Source organism: Dromaius novaehollandiae, chromosome 19, assembly GCF_036370855.1.
Source record: "Dromaius novaehollandiae isolate bDroNov1 chromosome 19, bDroNov1.hap1, whole genome shotgun sequence".
In the NCBI taxonomy this organism is placed as follows: domain Eukaryota; kingdom Metazoa; phylum Chordata; class Aves; order Casuariiformes; family Dromaiidae; genus Dromaius; species Dromaius novaehollandiae.
This window is the reverse complement of record NC_088116.1, coordinates 9,816,668-9,835,369: the sequence shown is the minus strand read 5'-3', so window position 1 is coordinate 9,835,369 and position 18,702 is coordinate 9,816,668. Positions and strand designations below refer to the sequence as shown.

The 18,702-nt window shown below is 50.5% G+C and overlaps 1 protein-coding gene across 7 annotated transcripts in view; it reads right to left on the bottom strand.

The window, feature by feature from the left end:
• CLIP2 (CAP-Gly domain containing linker protein 2) overlaps positions 1-18,702 on the bottom strand; it is an 88,599-nt gene that overhangs the window by 41,636 nt on the left and 28,261 nt on the right. For all 7 annotated transcript variants that reach the window (XM_026107185.2, XM_064523434.1, XM_064523430.1 and 4 more), the window contains exon 3: positions 3,266-3,804. In XM_026107185.2, the coding sequence (XP_025962970.1) occupies positions 3,266-3,804 (539 nt within the window). The remainder of the gene's footprint in view (positions 1-3,265; positions 3,805-18,702) is intronic.

Below are 18,702 nucleotides of genomic sequence, written 5' to 3'. Positions count from 1 at the left end.
AAGCCTTTGGTGGATCCCAGCTGCTTAAAGGACACTCTCAAATAAAAAGAATCTTTCAGGAAAGCGCGCAGTAAGAGCAATAAAGACAAATGAAGTCGTACTGCTCCGCGTAGGGCAAGACCAAAGATTTACTAGGGGAATCTGGGGCAACCCAGGCTAAACCAGAATTACTGTTTATGCATTCAATTATCAAACAGGACTAGCTGATGTCTCCATTACTAAAAAGGAAAAAAGAAGAACCCACCATCTGCCAAGCCAAGCACATATTACTGCTCCATAATGGCAAACGGTTTCTGGTTGTTATCATCAGCTGTTCACCCCCTGGACCTCTGCTACTGCCCGCAGACACTTCAGCACGCTTCTCCACGCCGAGCGCTCCTAGGAGAGCCGGGGAAGCGCTAAGCTCATTGCGGACTCGCTCTTTGGAGCTACTCTAATGCAGCAACAAATCACAGCACGAATTATTTCCACCTCCCAAAGCTGTAAAATATAGTGACAGGCAGGAAGGCAAGGTTTTTAGGAAGGCAGCTTTGTTTAAAACCATTCTTCAAAACCAACAGAAACCAAGGGAGGAGATGCTAACAATCTGTGTTAAGTGTAATACAAAGTGTTGGCATGCTGAGGTCTGTCTGCACAGGGCCCCACTGAGCTAAGCCCCGTATTAAATGGGCAGATACTGCCTCAGTGAGCTCGCAGTCAGGAAAAAAGAGACGGATTAAACAATTAAGCAAGATTTGGAAAAAGTTAGCCCATTGCCTGGCTGGTTCACAAAGAACAGAGCCGAGATTACTGTAGGTCTTTATATCTGGCAGTTTACCTTACACGACTGCTGGTGCTGAAATGGAAGGTTCTCACTTTGGGCCCTTCCACCCACAACAGGTGAAGCGGAAAAGGGGAGCAAACAAACCAAAGGAGGCCTGAATTCCCGGGGTTCATCTTTTTCACGTGTGGCTGCTTTAACATACCAACTTTGAACCATCAGTGTGTTTGTAAACAGAAAGCATCTCTGCCACCTTTCCCTGTCTACCGCTCCCCAGGGACCAGCAGGGACAGCGGCTGCTTTGCCGATGGTGGGGACGGGGAGGGAAGAGAGGCAGACTCCGGAGGAGCGAACTCGGGAAGGAGACACAAGCGATGCTGAAAGCCCTGAGCAGCAGTCAGTTTGTGCCATGATGCTGTAGCTGAATGCAATGAGCTTTCTTGAGAAAACCTGAGAATATAAAACCACTTCTCACCTCTACGGCTAGGCCTGCATGCCCACATATTCAAATTAGATTTACCAAATGTCTTAGCAGGTGGGCACAGGGGGAAGCAATCTTCAGTCGTTCTTTCTCTGAAAAGGATTAATTTAATTCAAACTATTTAAATAAAAGAAGAACTGTTGGACAACCCACCAGTGCTTTGCAAGTGCACTGCTAGCTCAAAAAGTGTATTTATAATTCCAGAGACGTCTAACATTTGGATGCAATGTATTTTGTGATCCTCAGAGCAGATTGTGCCGTGCGCAGTTTTGACTCGGAAGACGCACGGGTGGCCTGTCACAGCTGCTCGGTGCTCCAACGGCCACCCAGGGCGGCTCTACCTCGGCCCGGCTGCCCGGAGCTCCCCAGGGACTGCGGAGAGCAGCAAAGACCTCAACCCCCTCAGCTAGTGCTGCAGCCTGCGATCCCCAAGGTTGCTGCTATCACCAGCAGAAGCATCTGCTCTCCGAGACCACGTAGCATATTTGAGACTGCACCTGGCACCCTCTTGTGCACACACACTCCTCCCCAATTCAGATCGGCTGAGAGACCTGTTCCCAAACCAGTCACTGCCACCCAAAGAGAGCAGTGCGTCCATTGAGCCCTGGTGTGAGGTTTTATAAGGCTACTGTTAGCAGAACTGCTGTGTCAGATGGCTCCTCACAGAAAGCTCATCAGCACAAGGGAAACTACATGTAACTGCTAAGCGTTTGGCCCTGAATAGCTCATCTTTCTCTGGTGGAGACTGGCATATTTTAGGCCAAAACATTACTGCTGGCTTAGTCTAGATTTCAGTCGTTCCTTTGGTCAAAAATCTCTACTCACCCCAGCACAGTCTAGGAGTGTTCAGAAAACTACAGAACATGTCACAATCTACCAAAACCCTATTATTAATCAGATGGCAGAGGTGTATTTCCTACCATAGACATCGGTATTGGAGACAGCTGCCCAAAAAGGAAACGCTACATAGCTAAAACTTAAGAGGCACCAGATTGCCTAGGACACACACAGACTAACCTGCCATCTCTGTCTGGTAGTTTCCTTCCTCTTTTAGTTCCAGTGATGTTGCAGGAGCTACTGTCACAAAAGATCTGTGCTTAAGTGCTTTATCCCTCCCAATATTTGATATCACTGTGTGCATCATACATGCTAAAAAGAACCACTAAACTCTATTTTACAAACTGTAGAATCAAACTCAACTTGTCCATGATTTGATATTTTTATTTCCTTTTTAAACCTCCACTTATGTCCTTTGCTAGGACATCAATGGTGACAAACTTGATGACAAGCTTCCATTAAGCTATTTTTAGCCCAGTTAAGCCATTTTGTCTTAAAGCCATCAGGTATTCTATTTTAGATGATGAAAACATCACCACACTCAGACTTGGGAGAATCCATCTGTAAACACAATGATCTAAAAAGTTCTCCTGGTTTTTAAAACTGACCGTAAGCTCCTTTCCTTATGGGAAAGGAGTTAGTGTCATACCCGACATGTAAAAATGAAAGTATGAGAAGGGGCGTGATTAGCTATGAGAGATTCTTGCAAATACCTGCAGGCTACCTACAACCACATGCAACAAGGCTTTTTTTTTTTTTTTTGGGGGGGGGGGGGGCAATTCTAGGAAAAGCCCTGATACGTGCCATTGCAGACTGTATCAAAATGTACGCTGGGTTAGAAAAGAATAAGCAAAGATTTTTCTCTTTGCTACTTCCCTCTCAGGTTTCAATTACACTTTCTGATGCCACGTTACCGCTCGGGACTTGTCCAACACAAAAGCACTCTGGAACAAGGTGTCTTGCGTTAATCTAGAGAGAGCTGTCTGCAAGACACAGCATCCCCAGCAACAGTGAACGCAGAAGTTCAAAGCCTGCTTGGTCCAGGCACCTCTGAGGACCATGTGCACACCTCGCCCCACCATCACCTCTCTTCTCCTTTCTTCTTGTCCCCAACCTGACCAGGGACACCTAGGGAGGGGACAAGTTCTCGTCCTTGCCTTTCCAGGGGGACCCCATGGTCAACTCACCAGCACGCGATCTCCAAGCCGCAAGTCCTTCTCCCCTTTTTTCACGGACCCGCTGTCCGACAGGTTAGATCCGGACTCGTTGCCGGTCTTCATGGCGCTGTTCAAGACGCTCTCGCGCAGGGGGATGACGCGGGTGGAGAGAGGTGGCGTGGCCGTCCCCGAGTGCAGCGACAAGTTCTGAGCCGTGAGGGAGTCCACGGAGTGGGCGTCGCTCCCCGAGCCCTCGGCCACCGGCTGCCGCGTCAGCTTGGAAGGTCGCGTAAAAATCCCCTGCAGCGGCTGGCATTCAAAGTACCGCACTCCGCCAACAGAGCCGTCATTCTTACCCACCGGGTCATCCAGAACGACCCCTGCCCACTGGCCCGGAGCGAACTGCGTCTCCCCGAGATACTGGATCACACCTGGCTTCACTCCGTTCACCCAGACACGCTCGCCCACCACAAAGTCTCCCAGGAAATCATCGCCCACCTCGGCAACCTTTGACCCCGACTTCTCGGCGCTGGCGGTGGAGGTGGTGCCCTGCTTGTGCAAAGGCGAGCCTGTGAATCAAGGGAAAAGAGGATTTGGTATGAGGAGAAAGCCTAAGGCAGCCAAAACACTAGGAAAGGGCATTAAAAAGGAAACAGCTGGGACCACGACTGGGTTTGCAGATTTACACCGGGCAAAGGTGAGAACCCGAGTAACCCCGTTACTTACACGTCCTCCTCGGCTGGAAAGCAACCGGCACTGACCTCTCCACGTTCTGCCCGGTTTCTGCAGGTCTCTCACACAACAAAGAACCAACCCCACCTCTTCATCCCCCTTTATAACACCCACTTACTCCCGGCCCCATCACCACACCGAGGGAAGGTTTGCGTGGTAGCACCAGCATAAACAAACTCAAAGGGGCAGGAGCGGTGGTAGGTGCATAAGGTCCAAATGGAGGCCAAATGCCATCTTTGAGGAAAGTTGCCAAAGTCAATCTTTCATCAAAAATGAGGGGGAACTGATGTTTTAGCACCTGGTACTACAGGAACCCCACATGCCTTGATGCCAGCAGTTAATCCAAGCATTAACAGTCCCATCCAAGGGTGTTAGCAGCTCCTGCAGGACCTCACAGCTGGCTTTGCAAGTTACTCAGTTTGCCCAGCTGCTGATACGCCCTTTGCAGGAGCAGAAGTCAGCAGTAAGCAGGCACCTGGGTTATGTTCACTATAAATGGTGTGTCAATAAACAGGTATGAATCCGCAGCCTTTCTAGGGCTGACATTCACTGCACCAGAACGCAGTAAGACCTGCGATAAGGAGCACTATGGTTCTGGTATCAGCCCATCAAGCACAACCTCCAGCTGCTCTGGGAGGAGGAGAACTGCAGATGATGCCAGAAATTCACCACCTCGGTCACTTTTTTTGAGATACCTTGATCAATCCGCCATAGTACACTAATTCTGCAGTACGCAAGGAGACCCTGAATTATGAGACTGGTGTCCGAGGGGGCACAAAGACAACCAGAGCAAGCTAGCTAGCAGTCACCACAACAGTTACTGACCCCAGTTTCAAACTCTCCCATCACAAGCTTTATGCTTTCAGCCTAGGTCCAAAGGGAACTAAAACAAGGAACATATGGATTTATTAAAACATGCCTAAGGCTATAGGAGGAGGATAGGTAAAGCCCTAAAACAAACAAAACAAAAACAACAACAACAAAAACATATGTATATTCCCCCAGAACAAAACCCTCCCTAATGGATTGAAGAACTTAGCTTGCAAAGCAAGATCCAGCAAGTCATATGCCCTGGACCTTTGGCCATCTTCAGCACTTTGCAGCACTGAGCTCCCAAGCGTTTCTCCCTCCTAGCTGGCTTGGGGCACACGTGCATGAGATGGTCTGACGTACCCTGGGCTTAGAGGAAGTTATCTGGACCCTTTAGCCAAACTAAGTTAAAATTTCTGGGGTGCCATCAACCACAAAAGCCCAAGGACCCCTGTGCTTGAGTTTGAGGCTGCACCTCAACGCAGCACACGAGTGCTCTAGGTTTCCAGAGTGCTTGGTTAACTCAAAGTATCAGCTAGCTGCTAACAGCAGGAGCTGAGGGAAAGCCCCGGGGAGAAGCCAGCAGCACACCCAGGAAGGACGTTGCATTTGCTGCTGGACAAGGGTGATGGAGGAAGTCTGAGCAGCTGCACAGACGGGTCAGACTTGAATGTTTATTTGAAGTGAACCATGAAACTTGTTCAGCCTCAGCCATCACCACTGTTCAGCCTGCACCACTTCCCCACCTCTTTCACAAGTAACAGGCCTGATGGATCAAATTCAGCTCCTAGAAAGCCCACAGAACAGAAAAGCCCTCACACCAAGATACTTGCTACAGGCCTAATATCAGCAGAAAGAAAAGAGCACTTGTGCTAGCATGGAGAACTTAGTTTCTGCTAAAACAGCCACATTAGGGAGTATTAATATTGATGTTTTGGTTATCATTAGACTCCAGAGTCACTACACTTGATAAGTCACTATGGAGCAATTGCATCAGTTTGTTTTTGTCCCCGGGAAGACAGTACCTCTGGCTGGTCCGAACTTGATCTGAACTGGAAGACAGAAGCAGTTAAGCAATCAAGCTTAACTATCCTACGCTATCCCTCTAATTTCAGCCTCAGCAATACTACTTAGCAAGCACAAGTACTGTAAAACCCATCCAGACGGCAGCCCTTTCCCAGGAAATCCAGCTCCGAGACGGGCTGCAGGCATGCCCGGCACCTCACGCGGAGCACAGTCCGGAGGCCCATCCCACGATAAGGGGAGGAAGGCAGCGATGGAAACGGCATTCCCGGCTGAACAGGTTAGCTGCAACCGAGCAGCATCGGTGCTCCCGATGGAGCTCAGCCAGCCCCCCGGGAGACAGGGATGCGCTGCTGCGGCCACTGCTCTGCCTCCCTGCTGCCCTTGGAGCCGGCTCTGACACCTTCCTTGGCTTCACATGTCCGTCGTTAATTTTCTTCTTTTTAGGGGCTGGGCAGGGAGCACAAATGCCCGACTTACAAGATGAAGTGGAACGCAAGCTTGCGAGAGGCAGCGCATCAAAGAGCTCCATTAGAGGGGACGGCATTAAATCTGAGAACCAGTATTACATTAAAAACTGAAAAACAAGGATCATAAGGACGCTTAGGGCTTCCGATTGCTAGAGAAGGCTAAATATAGAGGAGGCAGGGGGGAGGATTTTATCTGCACATGGGAGCCATAAAGCAAAGATAACCACAAGCAGGGAGTAAGGCCACTATTCTCATCTCGGTGCTTGCGAGTGCGAGAAAGCACAGCGGCTGCGTTAGCAACCGGCAAGTTACATTTGAGAGAATCTTTTCAGTTTAATACCTTGAGATGGCTGCAGGGACTTATCACCAGCAGTATCTACACTGTGACTATGCTTTCTCCTTTGATAGGAGCGTGAGAATGAACTAAATTAGGAACACAACTTGCTTTCTGGTTTCGCGCTCAGAGTGCCACAGCGCACATCTCCCGCAGCCAACGCGTTTACGACGGCCACGCGCAGCGTGCCGAGCCCAGTCCGGCTCTGCCGAGCAGCGGGCAAGAAGCACAGACACCTGGGGAAGCTGCGTTCACAAAACACCAGAGCTGTTTGTGTCGTCCCAGGTATCGGTGCCCAAGTTCCAGCCCACGAGGAGATTTTCTGTTAGGGCTGTGGATTAACAGCCAAGACGCAGGTTACGTCTCCCACGGCTGAGCAAGTGGCACAGCAAGGCTCAAACTATCTCCAGGCTCACTGTATCTCACTCCAAGAGCAGACACCTTCAAAAACTGACTTGGATGGGGAGGTGCAGGCAGAAACAGTTCGTTGGACTCCTGATACGACAACCTAGTGCCCCTAGAAAAGACAAAATCTTAGTGGGACTTCACATACTCGGCTCATTTTTAGGTGCCCGCCTGACAACTGCGACTGCCAAGTCGCAGTAATTACCGCCTCTCAGGGAGACAACCTAATTGCCGAAACCTAAATGCAGTAATAATCCAGAAACACTGGCAGAGGACAGACTCCCAAACAGAGCAATGCATTCAGAAACATTATTATTCCTTAGCATGAGGTGAATGATTCAAAAAGATGGGATTTAAATGAGGAACTGGCGTAAGGCTCACCTTTTTCATCATGACCACGTTCCTGGACCTTGGTATTTTACCTAGTCTTCATCAGCAGCATATACAATAATTACTAAGCCACCAATTTTTAAACAAATCTCAGACAAGTAACCACATGGTCATGCTTCTGGGAGACTGCCCTTCCTCCCCGCAGCCCCGGATGGCAAAGACTGGAAAAGTCATCAGCAGCCTGCAGGGAAAAAACAACTAAATTTCCTACAATGCAGCCAAGAGGCTGTCGCTGCATTTTCAGAGAAGGTGCTGGGAGTTGCAGTGGTCAGACTAGATCCATTCTCCCTGGCTTCAGGTTTGACAGACCCAGCCATTAATTAGGTGACCAGGCAATATCTAGAATAGCCCAAGTAGATTAAGCCATGATCCTCCCAGCCCAGTATCTCATAACTGGCCCTTCAGCAGGCAAAAGGCAGTGATGAGCAACTTTCCTTCAAGTCCAGAAATACCTTAGAACAGCCCAAAGCCGAAGTCAGCTGACAGCGGGAACTCGTGCTAGCTTCTGCTGTCTGAAGGGCGCTGCTCTCCAAGAGCTGTCATCTGCAGATACCTGCTCTCCAAGCAGCTCCTTCAGCTTAGAGAAACCCACCCAAATACAGAGTATTCCTGAGCCTTCCCCAGCCTGCAGCACCTACACATCTGGTCTGTTCCTGCTTCCCTTGGATTTGTTGCTTCTGGGAAAAAAAGTTTCTTGTTAGATTCCCCAGTTAAACACGAAGAGCCAAGAAAAACCTACTCACAGCAAAGCAAGGGTGCAGTTCTCAGGTATGAAGTTGAGAATAAAGTCACACGAGAGAAACAACCAGCAAAATCCAGATGGATTACACTCCACTCCAGCCTGACCCTCGGTAGTCCCCTGGCGATGCCAGCGAGGGTGCCGAGGGGACGCTGAATGCCGCGATCGGCGTTTACCCTCAGCAGCTCACCTGGAAGCTGGCGACAGGAAAAGCTCTCCTCCTCTGCTCAGGGGCTCGCCGCCTCCCTCTCTCCAAAGGGACGGTGAGGACAACTCCTCCTCCCCCCCCCTCCTCCGGGATCAGGCTCCAGGGCACCCACGCAGCGGATGGGCTCTCCTCCGCTCGGGCTTCCAGCCTCACAGCCCCATTGTGTTCAGAAACCGAGAAGAATGAGCCGGCTAAAGTCGTTTTCCTGTAGGTCACAGCACTTTCGGGACCGAACAACAATCCGTAAATCAATGTCTCGCGCAGCGTCCGCTCCATGTGCCTCTTATCCAGCTCCAAATCTCCACTTTCCCTTTAGCTTTTGTAGGGCTGCACGTGATGCACTAACACCCACGGGAGACCTGGCACTCGGGGCCCTTTTTGCAAACTCCTCCTGCCAGTTTTAGGGGCCCACATGGATGGGGCACCCCACACTGCTTCAGGCACCGACACACCTAGACCCTAACAGACTCCTCTGAGCCAAGAGCTGAAGAGGCTGAAGACCACCTGAAGCTTCAGCCTGCTCCCACGGCTCCTGTTCCTGCGTCAATGAAAGCCACATGTCCAAAACCCCTGGAATTGCAAGGGCTTCTGCACAGAGCAGACGGACTCTTCCAGCTCCTGGAGGCTTCTGCTGGAGGAAGGGCTGAAGAGGCAGCTTTGCTGCGGCACAGGAGCAAGAAACCCCCCTCGAACAAGCTCCAAAGGTTGAAGCAGGAGGAGCAGAGAAAGCACACTCAACACCAGCAGGAATAACCTTTGCTGCAGGATCCTTCATGAGAAACTCAGCCCCATGTTATATTTAAGCACCACAACTTTAAATGTATAAATATATATTTTTATAAAAATATAAGTCCACATCCAAAGGAACCAGGCATCCGCTCACTCCATGTATTTTGTCATTCCAAAGCACTGCAGCACGGGCACGGCTCTGCATTTCTCAGCGCCAGGCAATTGAAACAAAGGGGGAAGGACTTTTTTCCCCTGAAGGGCAGGCGGGAGAGGAAGCGAGTTCAGCATGAGAAGCCGCGTACCGCGAGCGCTGCCCAGGCATCCGCTACATCCTGCGGGACCCTTTTGTAATCCTATTGCTCCTGAGAGATGCCAGGCACCCGGACTGCCCCAAGAATCAGAAATTCAGCAGCCTGTTGGGTTGCCATGGGAATCGGGAGACAGCCAGTTAATTGATAAAAAGTAAGCACATCAGATTAAAAAAGAGAAAGAGAGATACCAGAATAGCGTCTCATGCCAGGAAGGGAGGGGAAAGTGAGAAAACGTGTGATATTTACAGAAGAGCTTTACAGTGCCCTTAGGAGAAGCCTTTTTCCTTCTCTATTCTAATCTTCAGACTTTTTAACCACAGGGCAAGTGAATAGGTCTGTACCTAATAAAACCCCAACTTAGCCTGATTAAGGAGGCGCACCGCGTTCCTTGGCTATCTGACAGGTGCCATTTCTTCGCCTGGCCGCAGCAGCCCACCCACCTAGCCCAGGAAACCACATTCAGCAAGTTCCTGTCGGAGGTGTGACCACGTCGCTGCCACGGACCTACCAAGTAGAGCCGGGCTGGCAGGCGGCATCCGGAGCGGCAGGTCTTGTTCTCCACGTTGGCAAAGCAAGGAACCTACTGCCTGGGACTTACTCAGCCCCTGGCCCCAGGGGACCGCAGCCGCTGTGTTTTTCAGTATTTCTGTATTCCTCAACGGCCGCAGCTACAAGACGGGAAACGTAACAGCCGCCTCTCGAAGACGCTGGGAGGCTGAAGCAGGCAGCGTCCGGAAAGCCCACGCTGACCACGGCGAGCGAGCGGCGGCTGCTCAGAGCCTCGGGTGCAGCCTCCCTCCAGACAGGCGGCTGCGAGGTGACTCCAATCCTGCTACACCGTGGAACAGCCGGACACGCTGTGCACGATCGCCTGTCCAGTCCCAGGCTGCGTTCCCTTCCAGCGGCTGTCAATAAGCTTCTTATCCGCTACAGGAGAACTAGCCAGCGGGAAAAGCTGTACCAGCCAGGCAGAAACACCCTCATCACACGCCTCAAAACATCAAACCCTCCTCTCCCCGGCCCGTGCTGCAGATGTGACTAAATTGTGAGGGGGCACCGTGCCCTGGGGTGGTCATTGCCCACGAATACACAGTCCTGCAAGGAGAATAACTAGTCAAAAGACTTTTGTACCGGTTCTGCTCCCTCCCAGCCTGGGCAGGGCTTCAGGACAGGTCCATGACCAGGGGACCTCAGGGGCAATTTGAAGCCAAGACAGAATTTGTGAGGTGCAAAGCCCTGATGCTGGCTGCAGGGGTGCCAGCTAGAAGCAATAATGTATGTTTTTACCGCAGCAAGGACTGCGTAAGAGCTTAAGAGACACTACAGCTCTGAGTGCTCACCTCTCTGCTTGGTTCAACGCTCAGGAGATGACGAGGGGATCCGGTCCCAGCTGGGACGTCAGGCTGCCTCTGTTCAAACCGCAGCTGCACTCGGGACGCGGATGCGATGGATGACAAACTTTCCCATTCAAGAGACCACCACCTCCCACTACGGGCTGGGGAATATTAGCGCACTAGCTCTACAATCACGTACCTATGAGCTTCTGGCTCCTTCGTTTTTACCCACTGCTCTTGCACTACAACTACTTAAGTCTCTCTGGATCTGCAATACTCTTTCACCTCTACCCACAATGCTGCAGAAATTCAGTAACTGATGGTCAAACTAGAGCCTATGAGAGTCTCCCATTCAGAAGATTGAGTAAAGGACAGTACAGAGCATCAGCTGAACTGAAAACTCAAGCGTCAATCCCTGTGGCTCCAGTAGCTTTTCTGCCAGGCAGGATACAAGGAGATGCAGCCTGCTGCATTTCCAGGAGCTGCTGTCTGCACAGGTAGAGATGCAGCTCCATTTGGCAGTGACCACAGCAGCCACCCAGGGCGACAGTGTCTCCCATGGGAAAAGGGTGGGATGCCTGCTGTCTTCACAGCGCTTGGCTACCAGAAGGCCTCAGTGCACCTATTCCCAGATTCCCACACAGGAACGGGAGCTTCTCGGAGCAGTTTGGGTTGCATAAAAATGACATTGCTGGCAACCATGTGAAACCCAGCCCATTCCGCCATGCCCGACTCTAATTATCGAGCACAGCAACGAAGCAGCTGTTTGCTGCGAGATTTATCACGGTCCTTTCAAGCTGCAGGATAAGGCAGGAGGAGAGAGGGAAGAGGTGACTGCTGGAGAAAGCAATGCCTTGCAGGCGCGAGCTGAGTGCCTGGCAGAGCACTACGGGGGAAGCAGCCAGCGAGATTTACGGCTGACTCGGAAACAGCAACTGAAAGCTCTCCAAGTGGAAAGCTGAAAACTCGGGACTGTAATCGCCTATCTTATGGGACATAAACCTAATGGACTGGCACAGGGCAAACTCTGCATCTGGCATCCTGGAAACACATTGTCCGTACTGTTCCCTGGAATAATCCCCGTGGTGGGTATATTACGATCGGATACCACTTGAACATCACAAGCAAAGAAGGCTCTGGCTACTTTGAAGAGAGGAAGACTAACTAGGAAGCAACCTCACATGGAGAAGAAAGGCAGCGAGGACAGTAAGAAAGAGGAAAGGCAAGCAAAAGTGAACGAGGACTGCTGTAAAGTGGCTTTGCCACTGAATGAGAGGAGATGCCCAGACAGATATTTGTCTTCACGAGGGCAGCTGGGCAGGGCACTGAACCTCCCATAGCCCTGTTGAACAAAGACTTTCTTTTAAAGGTCTCATTCAAGAAGCCGACTGGTACGAGATCTGCTCTGCGACGGGCGAGACGTGCGTTCTCGGTGCCCGCTGGAGATGGGAGGGATGGAGGACCCAGGGTTCCTACTGCGCTACGCCGGATTAGATAACATCAGGCTAGCTGATTCAGTATAATTTTAAAAAGAAAAAAACTGTGAAAAACAACGGTGTTCAACAAAATACGCAAAGCGGATAGACCTTGGCAGCACAGGGCAAGAGAGAGGTGAGTGACGAGCAGAAAATGAGTAAGATCTTTCACCGGGGGATAATTAACTCACAGCATGTGGATGGATCTATTCATCCCAAAATTATAGCCTTTAGTTTCTACATAATTATTATTTTTAAACCACAAGTATATTCTTTCATCATTCATGCCTCAAAATGCAATTCAACATTTTCCACTCTGAAAACAGGGCCCATCTAGCACACCTTTGGAGTGGTACCCTGCTTTCCTGGAAAATAATAAAAGAGCCCTGCAAGTTTAAGGCTGTTTCAAGCTTGGTGGAAAGAATTGAGCCCTCATGCCTGCCTTCCCACCCTACAACAAACCTCAGCCTCTAGAAATAAGTCACAAGCCCATCTTGAAAAGCTAGGGCTATGCCAAAGCAATCCCTGGTATAAGGCTGCATAAAGACTTTAAGAACAAACAACAACAAAAATCACTTCAACCGTCAAAAACTTCACTTGGAAGCATCATTCAGTATCGCTTATTCTAACCAGAGGGTATGTTTTCCCATTTAAACAAGCCCTTAGCTGTAAAGATTCAATGTTCCCCCCCCCCATACCCAACCTGGCTCAGACCACCGCATCCAGAGTACTTAGGGACAGAAAGGAGCATTAGAAAACACCCCGCGGTAGCTCAGTGCTGTGGTATCCCGTAAGACGGCTCCGAGAGCGAGAGCAGCAACTGGGGGAAGACAGACAGACTTACAGGGACGGAGCCGGCCGCGCGCAGGGAGCTTCCTTCAAGCAGCCCAAACGACGACCCGCAGAACGCCGAGACCGCTCGCGAGCCAGCGGCACGCGCCCGCGTCCTCTCCCTCTCCCCCGTTACGTCGCCGTAATCACACCATACGGTCCGCTTCTTTTTAACCGAGCACAAAGCTAACTTCTCAAAGTCTCCTCTTTTGAAACAAGCACAAAAAAAGGCGCTTTGCAACAAGCTCGGCCCGAACCCGCCATGGCCGCAAGTGCCGGCTCGCGCGCGCAGTTGTCCGCGATTTCGAGGGCTGTGGGAATCGGCTAAGTCGCAGGCACGGTGCGGGGGGCTGCTGTTACGGAAGCGAGGACAGCTGCTCCCAGTAAGCTGATCCGATGACAAAAAGAAAGAAAAGGGGCAGGCGCAGGTCTTTAATGAGACATTTATAAATGATTTCCCAGACAGAGCGCTGGCGCTAGCACAGAGAGGGGAGCGGTCTCAGGACACCTCCCGAACTGGACAAATTTATCTTGAGCACCAAACGTAGCAAAGAGCAGCCAAGCAAAGCACAGTGCTTTCTCTTGACCAGAAAAAGGATTAAGCAGCAAGGTTTTGAACTCAATTTGAAATTTCACAGCCCTCCGTGCAGGATTTTTGCCCAGACATTGCTCCCGCATGACACCCGCTCGGATGGGCTCTGCCACCATTCCTACCCGGCTACGACATGAGCTGCAAGAAATGAGCAGCCAGCCAAGCAGCACATTGCTCAAGCAGGTGTACGCAGAAGGGCCACGGGCTTATTCACATGGAAATGATGGAATTAGCTCACTACCAGTGAAACTTAGAAGTAAAGGTACCAGAAAACAGCCTGGCTTGGTCCCTCAAGAGAGTAATCATGAGTTTATGATTGCACTGGAGCTGGATCAGAGGATCACCAGTTTCAAGGCCCAAAGTCTGCATAAGGAAGGTGACAAAGGAGATGCTGCCGTATGTGCATAACTCGGGATATTTGCTACGTGGACATCACCTGAACAGCCACACGCAGCAGAAGGGCCACAGCTCCAACAGTCCAAGGAAAGGAAGGTTAATCACTTGAGTCAAGAGAGCCTAGCTCAATTTTTGACATAGGCATAGACTGCCTTCAGGCATCGTACGTACTCCAGCTACCTAACATGCATTTCAAGCCTTTTATATCACAACAGTGCTCAGACTATCTGGTCAGCTCTTCCCATCGCTGCCTTCTCCGTACAGCTGGAGACATTTACCTTGGACAAGTCAAGTAGCTCCCTCCTCTCCCACATGCCCCATTTTGGCTACCTCTAGCAAGCATGCCCCACCAAGAAATTTGGGACGTTTTCACAGCAAGAGCAGACCCAGGCTACCCCATTCAAATCAGATTAGCTGTGCCGTAGCGCTGCATTTTGCCTGGCACGACAACAGCTGAGCTGTGCTGTTCACACCGGCACTCCTACCGCATTACCAGCTCGGGACCAGCAGCACTTTGGAGATCACGTCCATGGCTCAACCTTAAAGCACCACTGAATTCAAGTCAGAGGCGCATTTGAGCGGCTGGAAGTTAAGCCAGGAACACCACAGCACCTTCACGTGCCTCTCCCAGCCCGAGGGGCACTTCAGCGCTCATGAGGCACCTGCACCTCCAGGAATCCAGACCATGGCAGTGAACGTGGCAGGGGCGGGAGCTGGAGCAGGTGCTGTGACGAGCAGGGATCCAGAAATCCACTACATCTGCAGGTCCTGCTGTGCACAGGGCCACGTTGCTCAAACTGCTGTATAATCAACCCCGTCTCCTCACCCACAGTGCTGCTATCCAGTCGCAGGAGTCCTGTCCTTCATCTATAGCTTGAAACTCCTGTGCACATCAATGGGCATTTACGTTCCAGTGTTTAATATTTACTATTGCTGAGCAGCAGCTTCATCTTTTGAAATGCACAAAACACTGTTTCGGTCTCCCAAGCAAGCTCGCTATACACCAGGCCAGGCAACGAGCCCTGCCGCTCACCAGTCAGTGGGACTGGGAGAGAGCCTGAGAGCCCCAGCACATCTTTACAGCACCATCACCCTAACCCCCACCAGCACTGAGGAGCCATGGAAACCTCTTAAAGAGGGAACCGCTAACTAAAGCTGAAGCTATTTCTGTTATCAACCTTGCCAGTCCCCAGTCTGTCCTGCTGCACTTCTCTTATCATGTATCACTTAGCGTAAACAAAAATAGACCCTACCAAAACAGAGCGTTACCCATCCTACTTTCCCCCTGCAATGAGCTAGTCACACTGCCACAAGAGGTCACCTCGGGCTGAAGGCAAGACGACTTCAACAGCACAGACCAGCCTCTGCCGCGATAGAAAAAGAAAACGAGGAAACTCGGCTGCCTTCTCTTGCGTGCAAGAGACGACCGAGCTACCCGCTGCTCAGCGAGCGCCGCTGGAATGCGCGTGGGGATCGCTGCCCAGGCCTCCCCTCCACGCGAGCTTCTGCTTGTTAATCTTCCCAACGAAAAGTCCTCTCTGTAAAACAACCAGTCCAAGCCAAATCCTAGAACGAGCTTTCACAGCTCACCACAAACCCTGCACAGCTGTACCACATCTACGCAGAGGCTTAGGACTAACCAAACCCTTTTCTGGCCAAATCTATTGCTAGTGCAGCATCGTGCAGCGATATGAAGCTACTGTTCTCCACTGAAAGCCAAGCAGAATTCCAGGCCACTTGCATGAAGAGCTCAAACACACGATCCAAACACTCTGCAGTCAAAAGCAAATTTAAAGAAGACACTGATTTTGTGCATGCAGTTTCCAGATTCAAAAGGGATGGAAAATTGAGGGTTTTGGCCAGCCCCCACTCAGATAGGGAGCAGGACTAGGAGTTTAGTATCCCCAAGCTGTCCTGACCCAGCTAAAGATACTGAACAGCAAGCTCTCCATTGCTAACAAACTCCTTTTCTAGTATTACCAGACTCTCATTCCTTGACATTTTAGTTTTCAGTAGCTGGAGACAGCTCACCCTGTCACTGGTTTTTAGTCCCACTTGCACAGGAATTACTTCCTCCTTACATTACAAATGTTTAACTGTGTTTACTACCCAAGAACAGCACAAATAATCATACCTTCCCCCATCCCCAAAAGACTCCCTACCAACATCGGAGCAAGGGATCTATTGTCTCACAGCCTCTGGGACCTGGCCAGTCAGAAGAAAACTGAGCAAGGTAATATCAGAAACCCAGAGAAACTTATGCTTGTTCACAGGGAACGTTTTGGAGGTTCAGCAGGCAGGAACAAGCAGTTGCTGTCAACCAAGGGAGAAAGAGAGTAGGGCAGATGTTATCTATGTGGCTTATCACTACATGTCTAGCTCTTAAGATAGGAAAGACCTACCCAGTGCCAACAGAGCACTGCCTGAGCCTACAGTTGCAGATGACAGCGATAGCTTTGAGAGGCAAAACCTGCCTCTGAACTCCTCCATCATATCTCGACGCCAAACGAAGACAAGGTGCGCTCCAGCAGCCAGGCGTTTTTCCACTGGCGATCACACTAATTCCCCAGCCAAAGGCTCTACCCGCTGGACAAGCTCTGCCTCTCGTACGTACAAACACAGCACACGCTCGCACGCAGCGACCAGCTACAGCCCATGTCCTCAAGCCCTACGTCTGCTCCCGCACTGGCCTTGCAGCCTCCCAGCTCTGACATGGGGGCCCTTTCTCAGCCTGAACGTGGAACAGACACATCCCACCGCTACAGGCAAGCTACACGAGAACTCAGACAAAACCCAAAAGCTCCAAGTCATTAAGCAAACACTCACTGCGCTTCAGGGCACCCCGGGATGTCATGCTCGGAGGGCTAGCGGAGCCCAGCACAACGATCCCGCGGCATCCAGGGAGCGATCCCGCAAGCTGCTGTGGAGCACGCAGAGCCTCGTCACCGAGGGGAGCCAAATCCAGCTTCCATTCACGCCCTTCCGCTTAGCGCAAGGTCCAGTCCAGCTCTCATTAGCCCTGGAGATGAACTAGTGACACATGTTCGTCACAGCGATTTCTCTTTGCAGGAACTCGCAGCCTGTGGCCTCGCAGGCTACTTTCTCAGGCCCCGTCCTGCAGCTTCTCTTGAGGGGAAAGTGCAAGAAAACGTAATCACCACCATGTAAGAGGAAAGGCAGGCACGTGGTTAGACCCTAATCAGCATACCAAGAGAGGCCTGCTTTCTGAGCAACCAGCTATCCTGGAGGACAGCAGAGAGTGAAACGGCTGTTAATTGAGCCACTGGGACGGCAGCAGCAGAAGAGGCAAGCAACACGCTGTCCATCTTGCACGTCATTTTTTCTTTTCAGTAGAAACATTACACCAAGGCAATTACACCGTTCCTTTGAATCCTCTAACTTGCCTGAAAGAGGGACATTTCAGGAGGCCTTCCGCAGTATCCCCAGGATCCCAGGGGAATTACGGGAGCAGCAAAGACCACCACCTCTTAATTGCCAAGCAAACTTGTATACAACCCTAGGGCTACACTGTGCTGAAACACAGCTTTGATTCATTACTTCATCAGCCATTGCTTTTTGCAGCCATACATCCATGCACAGATAGCTCAGGCTACACGTCTCCCTCGAAGGTCGCACAATAGACCGATTGTGCACAGATCCACACTACGCAGGGTGCAGAATTTGTTAGGTTGTTTTTGTTTCGCCTAATCTAATAAAAAGGATTTTTGGAGAGCAGATTAACATCGAGTCATCTACTTTATTCCAAATATCTAGCTTAAACAGCTAAGTATCCAAATCAAAAAATAGCGAGTTGTACATGAACAGGCACTATCTGAAGGGGAAAAGCAAGTTACTTACGTGCAGCAGACATCCCTTTTGGGTGGGGGGGTCCCCCCGGTCCCCCTACATCTTACTGGTTCGAGGAGGTCACATTTAAAATGACGACACCCTCTTAATCCACTTCAAAACTTCATTAGATGACCAGTTTTATGCTTTTGTCCCGCAAACACACTTGGCCAAGGCAGCAGTCAATCAAGGAGGATGTTGTCACCAGCCTTCTTCTCAAGTCAGCATTTTCTCAGTGTAATACCATCTTCATTTGAATTTTTGTGTTCAAAGCCTGCATTAAGTGCTCCTAAATTCTAGCACCCCTTTAAGCAAATACCTCCAAATGCAATCGTCTGCAATAAGAAATTCTGTGAAATAAGCAGTACAGCAGAAGCGCTCCCCTATATTTCAGGAAGTTTTTCTTTCTTTTTTAATTTCGTTTTCAGGAATCCTGAACAACCGTATGTTTAAAGACAAAGTCAGACAAGCCCAGGCTAAGTTCAGGCCGGAGACACTTGCCCTATATGCTCAGTGACTTGCACACGCAGGCAAATCCTAAATGCACTAAAGCTTGCGGATACATTACTCTAGTCAATGAAAGGGATTATGGGAAGCAGTGTCGCAGAGGGACGCTGCTGCTCCCGGTGCCCAGGGTACAGAGGGCGAAAGGCTAGAAAAACCTGCCGCCCAGGATAACCGCTCCATTTTCACCTCTGACTCACAGCACGGCATGGGACGAGACCTAGTTCTCTGCCTCGGCTTTCTCATGTGTAAAACACGGATAATACTGACCTACATCGAAGGCCTGGGCTTCACAGGTGGTGCTGAAACATTTGGAGAGTCTAGAATAGAAGAAGTTT